Source organism: Gopherus evgoodei, chromosome 1, assembly GCF_007399415.2.
Source record: "Gopherus evgoodei ecotype Sinaloan lineage chromosome 1, rGopEvg1_v1.p, whole genome shotgun sequence".
Taxonomy (NCBI): Eukaryota; Metazoa; Chordata; order Testudines; family Testudinidae; genus Gopherus; species Gopherus evgoodei.
The window spans coordinates 252211661-252228742 of record NC_044322.1 but is presented as its reverse complement, the minus strand read 5'-3'; the positions used below and the strand labels follow the sequence as shown (position 1 = coordinate 252228742).

Here is a 17082-nt window from a genome sequence, read left to right as displayed (position 1 = left end):
TGGGACTGTTCGGCATCAATTCGGTGGTAGGGCCATCACTCCCTCTCAGAGTGAAGGACCTGCCGCCGAATTGCCACTGTAGAAGAAGCGGCAGTAGAGCTGGCACCGATCGCGATCACAGCTTCTTTTTGTTTGTTTGTTTTTGTTTCTGCTTGGGGCGGCAAAAAGAGCCGGCCCTGGCAGATGTCTTACAGGGGGTACATCAACTCATCTAGATATTTGCCTAGTTTTACAACAGGCTACATAAAAAGCACTATCCAAGTCAGTACAAACTAAAATGCATACAGACAAAATAAGAACATAAGCAATATTTCAGTGATAGTGTGCTGTGACACTTTTGTATTTTTAAACAAGTAGTTTTTAAGAGAGGTGAAACTTGGAGTATGAAAGACAAATCAGACTCCTGAAAGGGGTACAGTAATCTGGAAAGGCTGAGAACCACTGCTTTAGAATATCCTTTGGTTGATATTTTTTGTTTTTCCTTTTGCAGTAATTAATTGCCTGTGCTCTATTTTACTGGTCCACAGCTCCTATTCTCCTGTTTTGAATACAGCTCTCTTGTTTGTTTTTCTGCCTTCAGTGTTTATATAGGATTAGTAATGGGAGGGAAGTAACATCTTATTTACTGAGAGTCTAAGGGGTAAATTCCCCCATAAAAACAAACGTTAACATTCTACAACAAAAGGTGCCCTACTGCAGGAGGGGGTGGGAAAGGGTCACCAACTTATCCACATGTCAGCACTACATCCACCCAACACACACACAGTTGAGAAATACCTCGGAAGATACGGCACAGTGCAAACTAACCTCTTGGTGACTTGTTTGTTATTCAGTAATGGAATAAATGTGAAGCATTCCTGGAAGTAGTTCTGAAACCAGGTAGGGAGTAGAAGGGGAGGGAGTTTGAATCTGTTATGCATTATCTGAGGACACTGCTTCTCTACCCCAACCCGGGCAGAGACTTCCCCTTCCTTCATGTGGAGATGAAATATAAATCATTGTGAAGCTGCTCGCTGAGGTCCTTGTTATTCATTCTCTTCCTGTGATATCTATTTTTTGCCTGTCATCACCTACACCCACACATGGCCTTTTACCCTAGCCCGTCTTTGGTCAATTCCATAAGGGAAGTGTGTAATTCTCATCATGTCCCAGGCTGAGGAAGAAAACAAAAAAGAGTGAACATTGACATGTTCTTGTGCTTCTTTATCACCACAGGGAAAGGTAAGTCTGGGCAAAGATAGAACTGTTTCCTTCTGCATCCAATTCACGAGAGCTGGGAGCCCAGGGGCAAAATTTGATCAAGGTATAACAGACATTTCAGAGAACGTTTCCCCAAAGTTTGAGATTGCTGAACCTCTAGGTTTATCTGGTTTATAGCATGGAGGACTGGACATTCCTTTCTTATTAAGGAGTCTGGCTGAATGAAAGCTTAGCTTAACTTCTCTGGTCGTCACTAAAAGGAATGATATAGACTGACTATGGGAAGGATGCCTCATCAGGGATCCTTTTTCTTGTTGTAACCTTGTCTTTCAGTAAGATCCAGTATAGCTGTTGAATTTTTTAGGCTTCCATCTTGGGTGCTTTAGCACAATTTTGTAATGGTTCTGCATATTTTTGGTTGGTGCCTGTTTTTCTTGAACTTCAGCACCCACCCCAACACTCAGGCACTCGAGTGCACAGTACTTCTTTCAGCATTTTTGTGTTCATGTTTTTTTTCTTTTGGTAAGGAAGATGGTCCTGCTACAGCATTGTTCTCAGTACACCAAAACCACAATTTAGATGCTCCGGCACCAAAGTTCATTGCATGCCTCAGCACCTTACAGTTAAATTTTGGTGCTTGTTGTGTCTGTTGGTCTGGAGCTAATACACCTGGGCCTTTTTCTTTTATTCAGGTTGTGATACAGCAGGGCCACAGAGCAGCAGGAGAGTGGTAGATGGGAGGTATGTAAGCCCTAGGATGATCAAGGCCTTAGTCCCTGTGGACTAGGGAAAGGTTACTACAGGGTAAATGGAGCACCTGGAGTCAATTAAGGCCCTGCCCAAGACCTAATAAAAAACCTCTGCTTCAGTCAGACAGGGAGAGGGAAGGAGAGCTGACTAGAGTTTGGAGAGTATTGCTGTTAGCCAGAGGACCAGGAGAAGGGAAACCCTGCTCAAGCAGAGCAGAGGGACTCAGGGTAACCCTACCCAAGGGTAGAGAGGGTAAGCAGCCCACAAAGCTGAAGGGGCTGAGACCCAGGGTAGGAGAGTAGACCTGGGTCCCTTCTCCATTCCCATTTCTCTCCCACCTGGGCACTAATGGAGCCCACAATGCCCAAGAATAGGGGCAAGGGGCGGCACCCTGACCCACCACACCACTGTCAGCCATTTCCCAAAAGGTATGGAATTCAAGGAAAAAGGAAGACCACTCAGCAGCTTCAACCCTTGTTTTGTGAGGCAGGGTGAAAGAATGTTGATTATTTATCGTGGAATCTGTTAAGATCTATAAAGATATCAGATACATTTGCAAATGTCACCCAAGTGCTGAAGAAAGGTGGGATGCATCTCCAACATTCCTTGAGGCACCTTGGGAAGACTCCATTATATCGGCCACAAGACCAGCAAGGAATGCTTCAAAGGCTAAAGCTCTAAAGCTAAATCCTGACTTGAAAACCACTGAGTGCCAGGACTGAGCCATTGCACCCAAATCAATTCACAGTGCCTGTTCCTCCAAATAAGCTGAGCAGGATAGTTTCACTATCAAAGTATATGACACCAGCAGGACTCAAGACTTCACCAAGCAATGGCTCCTCAACATATCTGGGGCCTTTGCACTTGACGCTCGTGGTAGTGGGCTCTGGTTCACTGAAGCCTCCATGCATGTGATCAAGGTAGGAGGCACGAAGAAGTGGCAAGGAGCTATCCAGTATACCTCTACCAAAGCCCCCAACTCTGGGAGGCTCTGTACTGGGCCTCTAGATTTTCTCCTGCCTGCATTTGGGTGCATAAACCAGAGAGGGGTATGGCCATTCTAGGCATCAGTATATGTTTGATGGTGTGACCCAGTCCCTTCTGATTCTCTGCAAGGTAGCACACAATATCAGATTTGAGTCATTTGTCTGGCCCTGCATCAGTGGTTATAGGAATTTTTGGCATAGTGGGAGCTCTTTTTACACAAAAACTGACTCTTTCACCCTAAGATATGTGAAGCCAATGCAGGAAGCTCTTACCCTAACGCTAGTGCCTCTTGTGGCAAAGGCTTCAGCACAACTGCGATTGTTCTCTCCCAGAGCCTCACATTGGCTAGACCATTCCAGCTGCTTGAGTGTTGGCATGTTGAAGATAAAGGACTCAAATAACAAAGAGGATCCTTCTAATGCCAAATTCTTTACTGTCATCCTATGGAGGAGCACCAAGACAGTGACTGCACAGAAGAGTATCCGACCTTTCCCCAGTTCTTACAAACACTGTCTGAGATAGTGTTTGTAAGATAGTTTTGAATGAAAACTTCTCCAGGTGTCTACATGACCTCAGTCGAGAGGTATGTGGGTGAGGAACTCCCTCCTTCTGCCAGTAGAATTGCCATGCCTTTAGTTTCTTTTTTGGAAGAAAGCGTAGCAGATGCCTCACACAGCTGCCCCAGTTTCAGAGGCTTTCCGGAAAATACATCCGTCCCAAGAACATTCACAATTGTGTCTCCTCACCTTCCTCATTAGAGCTTAGTGATGGAGGCTGCAGTGACCGGAAGAAAGACAAGCCAGACTTTTGATACTGCATTTCAAAGAGAGATTTACCAGTCCCTTTGAAAGAATATATTTGAAAGAAACAGTCAGTCCGCTTCTCTTAGAGGCTGGCAATTTGTAACATATTCTGGACTTTATGGATACTAGGGCTGTCAACCGATTGAAAAAAAAAATTAATTGCGATTAATTGCACTGTTTAATAATAGAATACCATTTATTTAAATATTTTAGGTGTTTTCTATATTTTCAAATATATTGATTTCAATTACAACACAGAATACAAAGTGTACAGTGCTCAATTTATATTTATTTTTAATTACAAGTATTTGCACTGTAAAAAAAACAAACAAAAGAAATGGTATTTTTTCAATTCACCTAATACAAGTACTGTAATGCAATCTCTTTATCATGAAAGTTGAACTTAAAAATGTAGAATTATGTACAAAAAAACTGCATTCAAAAATAAAACAATGTAAAATTTTAGAGTCTGCAAGTCCCACTCAGTCCTCCTCTTTGTTCAGCCAGTCGCTCAGACAAAATGCACTAAATATTCATATATCCCTTTCTACTTCAACCACCATTCCAGGGGACATGCGTCCATGCTGATGACGAGTTCTGCTCAACAACAGTCCAAAGCAGAGCAGACCGAGGCATGTTCCTTTTCATTATCTGAGTCAGATGCCACCAGCAGAAGGTTGATTTTCTTTCTTGGTAGTTTGGGTTAGGTAGTTTCTGAATTGGAGTGTTGCTCTTTTAAGACTTCTGAAAGCATGCTCCACACCTCATCCCTTTCAGATTGTGGAAGGCACTTCAGATGCTTAGATATCTCACACTGATACCTTCTTCGTGTTTTGTGAAATCTGCAGTGAAAGTGTTCTTAAAATAAACATGTGCTGGGTAATCATCCCAGACTGCTATAACATGAAATATATGGCAGAGTGCAGGGGACATACAATTCCCCCCAAGGAGTTCAGTCACAAATTTAATTAATGTATTTTTTTTTTAACAAGTGTCATCAGCATGGAAGCATTTCCTCTGGATGGTGGCCAAAGCATGAAGGAACATACGAATGTTTAGCATATCTGGCACGTAAATACCTTGCAATGCCAGCTACAAAAGTGCCATGCAACTACCTGTTCTCACTTTCTGGTGACATTGTAAGTAAGAAGAAGGCAGCATTATCTCCTTTAAATGTAAACAAACTTGTTTGTCTTAGCGATTGGCTGAACAAGAATTAGGACTGAGTGGACTTGTAGCTCTGAAGTTTCGCAGTTTTGTTTTTGATTGCTGTTATGTAACAGACAAAATCTACATTTGTAAGTTGCACGTTCAGGACAAAGATATTGCATTACAGTATTTTTATGAGGTGAACTGAAAAATATTATTTTGTTTATCATTTTTACAGTGTAAATATTTGTAATTAATATACACTTTGATTTCAATTACAGCACAGAATATAATATATATGAAAATGTAGAAGAACATCTAAAATATTTAATAAATTTCAGTTGGTATTCTATTGTTTAACAGTGCAATTAATTGCAATTAATTCTTTAGTTAATCACGTGAGTTAGCTGCTATTAATCGACAGCCCTACTACTTACGTTTAAATAAAAATATATCTCATGCAAAGTGAGAGTGTATCAGATTTGTGCCTTACCTTTTTCACAATGTGTTGCTATGAAATGCTTGGCAGCAGTTGTGGCCTATGTGGACAGGCTAGGAATGCACACATGCCCCTATATGAATGATTGGCTATTCAAGGACATAACTCAAGGGGTATTATAAAATCAATCCAGGTCACTACTGCATGCTTGGATCACCAATGTTCATAAGCTATTCAAAGTCCCAGCTTGTCCCCAGCTGACAATTATTTGTACATAGGAACCCTCCTAGATATGGCTCAACTCAAAGCCTTCCTGCCCAAATACAGGATCTAAGACATCCCCAGTCTGGTTAAAAAGCATAAGCAAGAATCAGCGGATGACAGGTTGGACCATGCTATGTATATTGGGTTTTATGTAAGTTCCTAAGGCATGCCTCCATATTAGTCAACCTCAGTTCACCCTGTGATCCCAAAAGAAGCCCATAAGGACTCTTGCATCCCAGCTGGCTAATTGATGACCTTTGGATCTTTCTGAAATTGTGATAATTTAGGTGAAATCTGCAATTAGGAATGAGCTTCTGAACATTTAAATTGTAGTGTCTACAGATGCATCCTACCTAGGATAGAGAGTCCACATAGAGGAACCAGAAAAATTGGGTTCCCCAGGAACAGCATTTGAACATAAATATCTTGGAGATGATGGGAGCCCTGCACTTTGAGAAATCGTAGAGTCCAATAAGGTCATAGTGTAAAGGGACAATCAGATCCATCACAGCCTATATAAGCATGCTTGTAGATATCCATTTGTACCTACTATGTTAGGAGGCCCTCTGGGTGTTGGAGTGAGCTATGTCCCAGAACCTGCTCCCTGCTCTCCAGGTGCCTGGCATGGAAGGAAAACAAAACAGCAGATAGACTGTCAGTTTGTGATAGATTCTCATGAGTGGTCTCTGGATCAGGGATCCTGGCAGATTAGATCTTTCTCAAATAGGGAACACCAGAGGTAGATCTCTTCAAAACTCATCTGAAGAAGAAGGTGCCAATTTTTTACTTCTGGCTGCATGAAAGATTCCAAAGGACTGGAAGAGGGCAAATATAGTGCTAATCTGTAAAAGGAGGAATAAGGACAGTCTGGGTAATTAGAGACCAGTCATCTTAACTTCAGTATCCTGAAAAATAATGGAGCAAATAATCAGGCAATCAATTTACAAATAACTAGAAGAAAATAAGGTGATAAGTAATAGTCAACATGGATTTGTCAAGAAAAAATCATGTCAAACCAACCCAATAGCTTTCTTTCACAGGGTAACAAATCTTGTGGAGTGTGGGAAAGCAATAGATGTGGTACATTTTGACTTTAATAAGCCTTTTGATACAGTCTGCCACGACCTCCTCATAAACAAATTAGGGAAGTATAACCTAGATGAAACTACTATAAGGTGGGTGCATAACTGGTTGGAAACCTGTTCCCAGAGAGTAGTTACACTGATTCACAGTCAAGATGGAAGGGCATATCGAGGTGGGGTCCCACCAGGATCGTTCCTTGGTCTGATTCTGTTCAATATCTTCATAAATTATTTAGATTATGGCAGAGAGTACACTTATAAAGTTTGTGGGCGATACCTACCGGGAGGGATTTTAAGTGCTTTGGAGGATAAAATTAAAATTCAAAATGATCTGGACAAACTGGAGAAATGGTCTAAAGTCAATAGAATAAAATTCAATAAGGACAAATGTGAAGTATTCCATTTAGGAAGGAATAATCAATTGCACACATACAAAATGGAAAATGACTGCCCAGGAAGGAGTACTGCAGTAAGGGATTTGGGTGTCAGAGTGGATCACAAGCTAAATATGAGTCAACAGTGTAACACTGTTGCACAAAAACAAAAAACAAAAAGCTATCATCATTCTGGGATGTCTGACCAACTGTGTTGTAAACAAGACACGAGCAGTAATTCTTCCACCCTACTCCATGCTAATAAGGACTCAGCTGGAGTATTTGTCCAGTTCTGGGTGCCACCTTTCAGGAAGGATGTGGACAAATTGTAGAAAGTCCAGTGTTGAACAACAAAAAAGATTAAAGAAAACATGACCAATGAGGAAAGACTGAAAAAATTGGATTTGTTTAGTCTGCAGAAGAGAAGGTTGAGGGGTCACATGATGATAGTTTTGAAGTACATAAACGGTTGTTAGAAGGAGGAAGTGAAAAATTGTTTTCTTTAACCTCTGAGGATAGGACAAGAAACAGTGGACTTAAATTGCAGCAAAGGAGCTTTAGGTTGGACATTAGAAAAAACTTCCTAACTCTCAGGGTAGTTAAGCACTGGAACAAATTGCTTAGGGAGGCTGTGGAATCTCTGTCATCGGAGGTTTTTAAGAACAGTTTAGTCAAGCACCTGTCAGGAATGGTCTAGCTATTACTTAGTCCTGTTCTGAGTGCAGGGGACTGGACTAGATGACCTATTGAGGTCCCTTCCAGTCCTGCATTTCTATGATTCAGTGAAAAGATTTCACTAGGAAGAGATGTCTTGTTCACTGACTCTGGAAGGTGGCTTCTGTACACCTTTGTGCTAGTCCCACTGGTAGCAAAGTACTGGCAAATCTCAAGGGAGAAAGCAGTTCAGTTATCCTAACAACTTTATGCTAGCCCATCCAGGTATGGTTTTCGGCCCTGTTGTAAATGGCCAAAGCCAATCTTGTCAGGCTAAGAATCAGGGCTCAGTGTGACATTCTATACCTTGGGGGAATGTACTGTAACCCCCATCTTCCTCATTTTCGGTGATCTTACATATAAAGCATGCTTTGTAAGGTATTAGGGGAAAAGTATTGATCTGCTGAAAGTCATTTCTCTATCCATATATGTGTATCATTAATGCATATGAAGTTATGAGAATTGTGTTGTAGAGTTGTCACTAAAACATGCTGTAAGTTGGGGAATCAGCCAGATATTAGCTCCCCAGAAGCAACAGCAAGGAAAGTAACCAGTGCCCAGGCGGGGTATCAAACAAACCATCCACAGCCACTGTCCAGCAAGGGAGCTACAATGCAATGACTCACCTGCATGAGGCCACACTAGGGGAATTGCTCAGCCGTGCCTGGAGAGACTCATCAATGCCCCTCAGACATGCCTGGACTTGTGCTCCCCAAGCACATGGACTGAGGGTATAAAACAGACAGAGTGGACACATACTGAGCCCTTCTGCCCCTACCTTTTCTGCAAGCAAGATACTGAGAAGAAGACAAGACTCCAACAGAGAAGATTGGCCCAGGTGTAAGGAACAAACCTGTATATTAAGGACTGCAATATCCAGTGGGGTGAGAAAAACTGCTTAGTCTAGATGTTGCCCAGCCTAATAGGGTTGAGAGTTTAGACTGCATGCTTATATTTTATTTTATTTTGGTAGCCACTCTGACTTTTTGCCTATCTCTTATTATCACTTAAAATCTATCTTTGTAGTTAATAAATCTGTTTGTTCTACCTGAAGCATGTCAGAGATTCCCCTTGGGATAACAAGCCTGGTGCTTATCAATTTCTTTGTTAAATTGATGAACTCTCATAAGCTTGCAGCATCCAGCGGACATAACTGGACGCTGCAAGACGGAGGTTCCTAGGATTGTGTCTGGGACTGGAGATACTGGATATTGCACAATCCAAGCAGCTTACATGCCAGAGGCTGTGCGTGAACAGCAGAGCAGGGTAAGGCTGGAGGATTGGAGTGACCTAGCAGATCACAGGTCCAGATAACATCAGGAGAGCGTCACACTCAGATCACCTTCAGAACAAGAGAATCTTGTTCCATTCCATCTTGGAAACTCTCTCCTTGATACCTTGGTTCCTGCCTGCAGTGTGATGAAATCAGGCTCAAGTCAGACCCCTTTACTTGAACAATTCAGAAACTGCTGGAATACCTTGTTCATCTGTCTGCATCCATCTTAAAAACTAACTCAATCCAGATACATTTGATAGCTATTTTTGTCTATCATAGCCTAAGGTAGACCACTGTCTTTATATCCCCTTAATAGCAGGTTCATGTGGGGCTTTTAAAGCCCACTTTCCATTATAAAATTTCTTCTGTTGTGGGATATCAGTGTGGTCCGTACATAGTGGATGAAAGCTCCTTTTGAACTCAAACCCAGAAGAAGTGAGTTGTCTTTCATAGAAGTAATTTTCCTGATGACAGTGGCATCAGCTCACAGGGTAAGAGAACCTCTGGTGAGTGATTTGCCTTTGTGACAAAGTCAGGCAGGACAATTGGAAGAGAGTGGTGGAAGGCAGGTATATTAGCTCTAGAATGGTAAAGGCCCTTTCTCCTATAACCTGAGAAGGGTTATCTTGGGCCAATTAGGAACACCCAAATCCAATTAAGGTTTCCTGAGACCTTTAAAAACCTCTCCTCTGGTGAGAGAGGTGCAGAAAGAGGCAAGATGCTCCAGGGAGAGAGGCTGCTCTCCTTCCTACAGGGGGGAAACAGCCAAAGCTGAGTGCCCGTTTAGAGGAAGGACTGACACCCCAGGGGCAGCAATAGGACAATACTACCCCAGCAAGGGAGCAGGGAAGGGTATCCCCCTTTGTTTTGTGTTTGTAAAATGGTTTATTTTTGTTTGCTAGAGGAGCACTCCTTGGGCCTGCCCTGAGGCCTACTTTGAAAATACTGATAAGAAAATACAGAAGGGGAAGACAGACACTGTCCAGAGTGGGGTTGATTTACCCTAGGCCCCACCACTGCCAGAGGGGGAAGCGCTAAGTCCAGCAAGATAGAGGATGTGTCTTGCCACACCTTATATAGATTTTTCAAAGGATGAAGTGGGGCTTGGACTCATATGATATTCTTCTTCAAGATAATGATGAAGTTCCATCTTAATGGGCCTATTGTTTTACCAACAGTTTTCTATACTCTGGCTTCACAAAGATGGACAACTTTCACTATAAGTTTGATGATAAAAGGTCCTTGGGGTTCTGTTTGTCACAGACTATAGACAGTCCATTCAACTTTGCTTCTGTTGACACCAATTCATTGGACAGTCATATTACTAAGATGATAGTGTCTAAGTGGATGATCTGATTACATTTCACATTTCAATCTGACTGCCCTGAAACTAGCCTTTTCAATGCTCATTCAGTTCGAGGCAAGGTTGTGCCACCACAGCTTTTTCAGAAATGTTTCCATCACATACATCTGCAAAATAGTTATACAGACTTCTGCCCATGCTTATTTACAAAGCATTATTGCATGTATTCAATGTTGGAAGGGAAAGATCTTGTTCTAGACTGTTCATGCTCCAAAACTAGTTTCCAAGGTAAAGAAGGCCAAACATCTCCTACCCACAGAATGATTTGCTTTACTTCACTAAGTCCCATATTTTCAGTTGGATTTTCTTTCAGCTGTGAGCTATTTCTATAGGTTGTACATTTTTTATGTTGAGTTTTCAAGGAATCTTAGTAATCTTGAGACATGAATTTGTGTATACATATGGATAAACCCTCCCTGTTCACACTGTTGGCATTGACCTTAACTATTGTTGCTCACTGGAGCTCTACTTCTGTCTTTCTTTGAAGAGATTATTCTCCAGGAATGAGACTCCTGACACAAATAGCATGTTTAACAAAGAGGAGATGATTTAACTTGTAATTCTGCTTCTCTGAAGATATCACTGTGCAGAAGTCTCACTTGTCCATCCACCTCCCCTCACAGATTGGAGGTTCTCTCTTTTGAGGTGTGTTTTATTTTCTATTGATCACCTTGAACTAGTTCATTCTTCCTGGAAGCTTCACCCCACACTCAGTTGGAGCATCTGACTGAAATGGCCAGAGGGCAGTATGTATACTCTAAGTGGTGATGCAAGACAGCCAGTAGGGATCCTGGCTCATGCATTCCCTTGATAATACTGCTTTCAAAAAAACTCTTCGCTAGGGGAGTTCTGCTGGTCTTGCATTAAAGAGCCAAAATCCATTAATGGGAATCCTACATGGGTGTTGTTTCTTCAAAGAAGCAGAATTATGTAAGTCATTTTCCCTTTTGTTCTCTTTAAGCTTCTCTTGCCCTCCCTTTCCCCCACGTCCATGCATATAAACACTTCTGGTAACTGTCACCAGGAAGAGTTACTTTGGCATATGGGGGATGGGGGGGAGTGAAGCCAAAGTCAGTATCAATGCTATTCTATGAATTTGACAGTAGTGGGTGCTTTACTGTAGCATCTTCAAAGTCTAGCTGAGTTGCTAGAGTTTCACTGACCTGAGCAACATGAGACTTAAAGCAGCTCCTGAAGCCAAGTATCTTGCCTTGCAATTTAGTGCTGCTTCTAGGTGACTGTGCTGGTTCTTTCATCCCTGCTTGAGTACTGGACATTTCCTAGACTTTTCCATTCCATTAGAGCTGCCAGGCTGTCATCCAGCTACTGGGGCCAAGTTAATCACATATCCAACATGTTTCTAAGCCATGCTGAGTTTGTTCTAAATTCCCTTCCTCCTTCCTTTCTCGTTTGAGAGCAGTTATAGATTCCCTTCTGTCTCCTCCACTGCACTTACCCAGCTCATGTCATTTTGAGAGTCATGATCAAGTTGCTTTTGCATTTGTGATTTTTGGCATAAGCCCCTCTCAAAAGTATATTACATAATCATAAACCTTACAAAAATGTTGTAGTGATATTTGTTTAATAGTATTAGAAACAGGAAATTCAGTGTTAAAAATCCTAAGTTTTGAAAGTATAGAAACATAGTAACAGCCACCCGAAAGAACACTAACTTTTGCCTTCAGAGCAATGTACTGAGAAACATCAGAAATGCTGAGAGAACCTTATCCACCCATAACAAATGTTAGTCCTAACAACGAAACAAAAATGTGAATGTCTTATGTTTAATCATATAGTGGTTGCCTTCTTTAGGACCATACTCAGGTCACAGATAAGAACATACTTTGCCAATTCCTGGTTAGATAATTCTCATTGAGAAGGCAGTCATTTTCCTTTCTTTATTAAGATTCCACTACTTCCACAAGTATCATTACACACAGAACTAGTTGGTGAGTCTACCTACAGAAACCTGTTAAACACATATCATAAAATAACAGCACTTACCTCAAAAGCACAATTTGGAGACTGTGCAATGAATGAGGCAAGGGTTTGAGAATCTATTATTCCTTCTAGCCAAATTCTGGTTGCAATTATGATAGTGTGAATGCAGAGTAATTGAACTGGAAATGTACAATGGTGTAACTGAGACAGTTTGGTCCTCATTGCACAGCCTGGACAAGGCACAGTGAATAAGACAGGAGATGTACTCTCTGAACAAAGTAAGTATTTAATTTCCATAGAGAAAATAAAATTTTGGTCGACAGTGGCTGTACTGTGTGCAGCATTCCTGTTAGTTTCTGTTTTAAGAAGGTTTTTTCCCCATCCTCTCTATGCATTGTACACTGAATAAGGAAGGTGTTCTGCAGAAGTAGTAGCGTGGTATCATGTAATTTAAAGTCCACTCAAAGGGAAAGAGTTAGGGTTATGCAAGCAATTGTAATTTTAGCTTTTTCTAACATTTGGGTACTTAACAATGCCTCTCTGATATTCTCAGGGGTTTTTTTAATGAAATATGTAATAAAGAGAAGCATATTTTTGCTGCACATATTCAACAAATAAAAACACTTCTGGGCTGGAAGCATGCACTGTGACAAATTTCAGAAAAAATTTAAATTACAATGGCCACCTTATAAATCTTTTAAGCAAAGGGATTAAAAATTGCTTTGTAACTTACTTTCTGTGCTTGATTCCATTCTTGCTGTCAAAATCCACGCCTGCAGGAGCCAAAACTACAGTAGAAGGCGGCGTGCTTCCGCTCCCAAGGTGGAAACTGTAGAAATTACAGAGACCTTATGGTCGGGGTCATGCATGACTCTTCTATTCTCACAGACTCTTACCTCCTTGCTCTATGCCCCCTAATGACAGCTCTAAACATTCACAACTAATACCACAGATGTGGTTCCTACCTTAACAGGGACTCTTGTGGCTAGCAGAGGATGGGTTAACTGGCTCTCATATTGACTAAGAGCTTGTCTACAAGGGAAAATTGACTGTAATAGCTGTTGTAGAATAAGCTGTTCCGTGATAGCTCCCTGTGTGGACACTATTCCAGAATAGTTTATTTAACACTTTTTTCCAGAATAATTACTGCACTCACAAATCACAGTACTTATTCTGGAATAAAGTTACTTTTATTCTGAAATAGTGTATCCTCACAAGGGGATACAGGGAGATATTGCCCAATAGTTATTCTAGTCTATTTCCCTGTAGACAAGATGGGAGCATCACAATGCTAGTCGTCTATGGTAAAAAGCATAAAGCAGGGTGTGGAAAGCTCAGGCTCCGCAGGGCTCTAACAAGCCTGTGGAAAAGTAACTAGAGAAAAATATCAGAATGTTACACTGCTGCTGGCTTCCTCTCTGAAGCTGATGTTCAAACCCAGATTGTGAAGTCTCTGAGTCAAGGACTTCATTTATGCAATTTCCTAATAATGCTAACTATGAAGGGGTCCTTAGGCGCTACAAAAATACAAATAATAATAATGGTCTAAAATGGATTTATTTTTTTTCTTGCAGCTTCATGGTGAATTAGAAAAGGGTGAGAGGGACAGCGCTGAGCTGCAGGAGTTTGCCAATGCCATCCTACAGCAGATAGCAGATCACTGCCCTGACATTCTGGAGCAAGTCGTCAATGCACTTGAGGAGTCATCATGACCTCAGCTGCTAGCCCGAACAGAACAGCACGCTCAGTGACCAAGCCCAGTCTGTCCAAGAGGTCATTAGAATGGAGAGAATTGTGAAAGAAGGACAAGGGAACAGGAAATTTTGGTGCACCTTTTACAAAGAAAGAAAGAAAAACTTTATAAAATTACATGTTATCTTGGTTCTTCCAGTCTAGGATTACTGAATCGTGTCTGCATTCATCCTCTCACTGCCTTTCTACTTTGGTATCCGCTTTCCAGCTAACTTTCTCTTGTTGGTATTGAGGATTTTGGATACATCTAAGCAGAGACTTGCTGAATCCAGTCAGCACAGAAGAGGGCTTTTGGACATGAGTGGCTATGATTTTTCTTGAGGTAGTGAATGGGGGAGCACTTGTCTTTTGTTGCTGTTTTTTTTCCCATACAAACTGAAAGTCTGAATTTCTTAATACTAAAACTGAGAACACTGATCAAGACCCATAGCTAGTCAGCATCCACTAACTATCTCAGGATTTGCTGTCTGTCTCTAAATTAGTGATTTCTTATGGAAAGTCTCTTTATGTGGTCCTACTGGTCACTTCCATGCAGTAACTGTGGGACAAGATAGGCATATGGGTGATTTCTGATTGGTGATTTCTGTTTATTTAGCCTCACTTTTGTTGTTCATTGGCTCTGAAGTTCTGAGAATGGCTTGTTTCAGAAGAATGTTCTTTTTAGTTGGCTTCCTTGGTCTGTCCTAGTTATTTTGCATCATAGTGTACCTCATCTGTATCCTGTAAATTCTTGTTTACAGAGAGCTTCCTTCCTTCAAACAGGCTCTGGGCAGCAGGGAAGTTCCTGGACTTGACTTTTCTCTCTTACTATTGATAATTTTTCAGGCAGTGGCTTTCGTGAATTCCAGGAGAGGAGTCCTACACATTGTCTACATGAGAAAGTTGCAACAGTTTGACTAAAAGTATGATTTTTTTTTTAAACCAGTTTAGGTAAACTGGTAGAACAGGCTGTGTGAACACTCTTACTTCAATTTAAATCAGGTTTATTTTGATTTATCTCAAGAATCGGTTGACACTAAACTGAAATAAGCCATTTTTAAATCAAAGTAGGAGTATCTACACCAGTGGTTATCAAACTTCTGTACTGGTGACTCCTTTCACATAGCAAGCCTCTGAGTGTGACACACACCCCTTATAAATTAAAAACACTTTTTAATATATTTAACACCATTATAAATGCTGGAGGCAAAGTGGGGTTTGGGGTGGAGGCTGACAGCTCGTGACTCCCTGAGGGGTCCCAACACCCAATTTGAGAACCCCTGATATACACTATGCTTTCCAGTGGTTTAAGTAATTTGGTTTAAAATCATACCATTAGTTAAACCAGTGCAATGTTTGTATGTAGATGAGGCCTTAGTCATAGGTCCATCCACCCCTTACCTTACTAAATCCCCTGCTGCTAAGTAATGTGATCTCACATAGCTGATTTGTTTGTCATTCTATTAGCAAATCAGAATCTGCATCATGGCTAGGACTCTGAATGTTCTTTCATGCACTTTTCACTGATGTTGAAGACATGGTTTTGTTGCAAGTCTTCAGTGAGCCCCTGTGAATATTCACAGGACAGAACTTTTTGGCATCACCCTAAATACCCCTTAAAGGAATTATCCCCTTTTGAATTTTTGGTGCTCTCATATTCCAGGTTAAGAAAACAGAGTTTTGTTATTTTAAAGAAGAAGGTGGAAAGATTTGAAAACCAATATCATAGGGGAGAGATTCATGGCTCTTCAACTGCTTTCCCAGCAGGTCTGCATCAGTAGTCAACGTCTTGACTCCTGATTCCTCGGCTCTAGCTCTGACTGATCTTTCACAGTCTAGAAATATCTGATATTAAATGTACATAATCCAAGCCTTTAGGGCAGTCTCTCAGTAGACGCCTTTCACCATTTGGAGCCTGCAGTGTAATTTCCTCTCCCCCACATGAAATTCTGAGCCCACATCACAGAGCCCTTTCACTGCCCAAAATGCTGTAGTCCCAGTAAGCTAACCCATTTCCTTGTCTTTCAAGTCTGCAGAGCAGTTTTCTCCACCTTTTTTTCCATATTTGGGTTGACTAACCCCTCTGGATATGAAGATGATTGGCAAAGACTTAAGAGTCAACACTCACCCTGCGCTTATCTGAAAATAGCACTGAAAGTCAAGGCAGGAAAAGGCTTTTCACTGCCATTCCCATAAAATATAACGAATAGTTTTAAAGTAAACCATATCTAAGCTCATTCTACCTTTCTCATTATGAAAGGACGTAGTGGGTCATCTATTGCCAACAGTAAATCACCTAAAGGTATTCAATCTTCTCCTCTCATTGGTGTAAAAGGGAACATTTTAGAGGGAACTGGATCAGTAACAGTGTTCCCTCCTGAGTTTCCTAAGATGTTCACATTTATTTGTTTTGAGCCTTTGTTGCTTTGCAAATCAGGAAATACAGCTTTTGTTCTCACTGCAGTGATAGGCAGTGTCTGATGCTTTTTCGTCACTGAACGGGAAAGGAGTGGGAACCTGTTTGCAAGGGTGAAACAGCATGTACCGGAAGGCATATAGACAGTGACTGTACATACCACTGAGCCATGCCTCATACCAGAGCCGCTCCTTTGGCCTTATTATTTGAGTCAGCACGTTTTGATTGAAACTGTTTTGAAATCTTTCCTCTTGGTTTCTCTTCGTCACCTATAATTACTCACTTTAGGAATTTAATGCTGTCTATAAAACCATCACAGCCATCATCGTAGCATCTTCCCACCACCACTTCCTGACTGTCCCATTAGCTTATATGGTCAAATCTCCAGCTGTCCTTGTTCCCTGCTGTAAAATAATCCTCTTTCTGTCAGAAGCTGTGGAATTTTCCTTATTGATGGTTCAAATGACTCCTACTCGTAAACCTCTTACTGAGATGCTCCTTGATAGTGTTTGTGTGTAGGGGAGTGGAGTTAATAGTGGTCATTTGTGGCTATTACTTCAGTTCCCTTTTTTATTGCACTGCCCATACATCAC

General features: G+C 41.2%; 1 protein-coding gene across 6 annotated transcripts in view; it reads left to right on the top strand.

Moving 5' to 3' along the window:
* The window catches only part of ERC1 (ELKS/RAB6-interacting/CAST family member 1), a 593813-nt gene extending 578639 nt beyond the window's left edge, over positions 1-15174 (top strand). For all 6 annotated transcript variants that reach the window (XM_030543036.1, XM_030543051.1, XM_030543046.1 and 3 more), the window contains one exon: positions 13917-15174. In XM_030543036.1, the coding sequence (XP_030398896.1) occupies positions 13917-14054 (138 nt within the window). In that variant the 3' untranslated portion in view covers positions 14055-15174. The remainder of the gene's footprint in view (positions 1-13916) is intronic.
* Positions 15175-17082: the final 1908 nt, after the last annotated feature.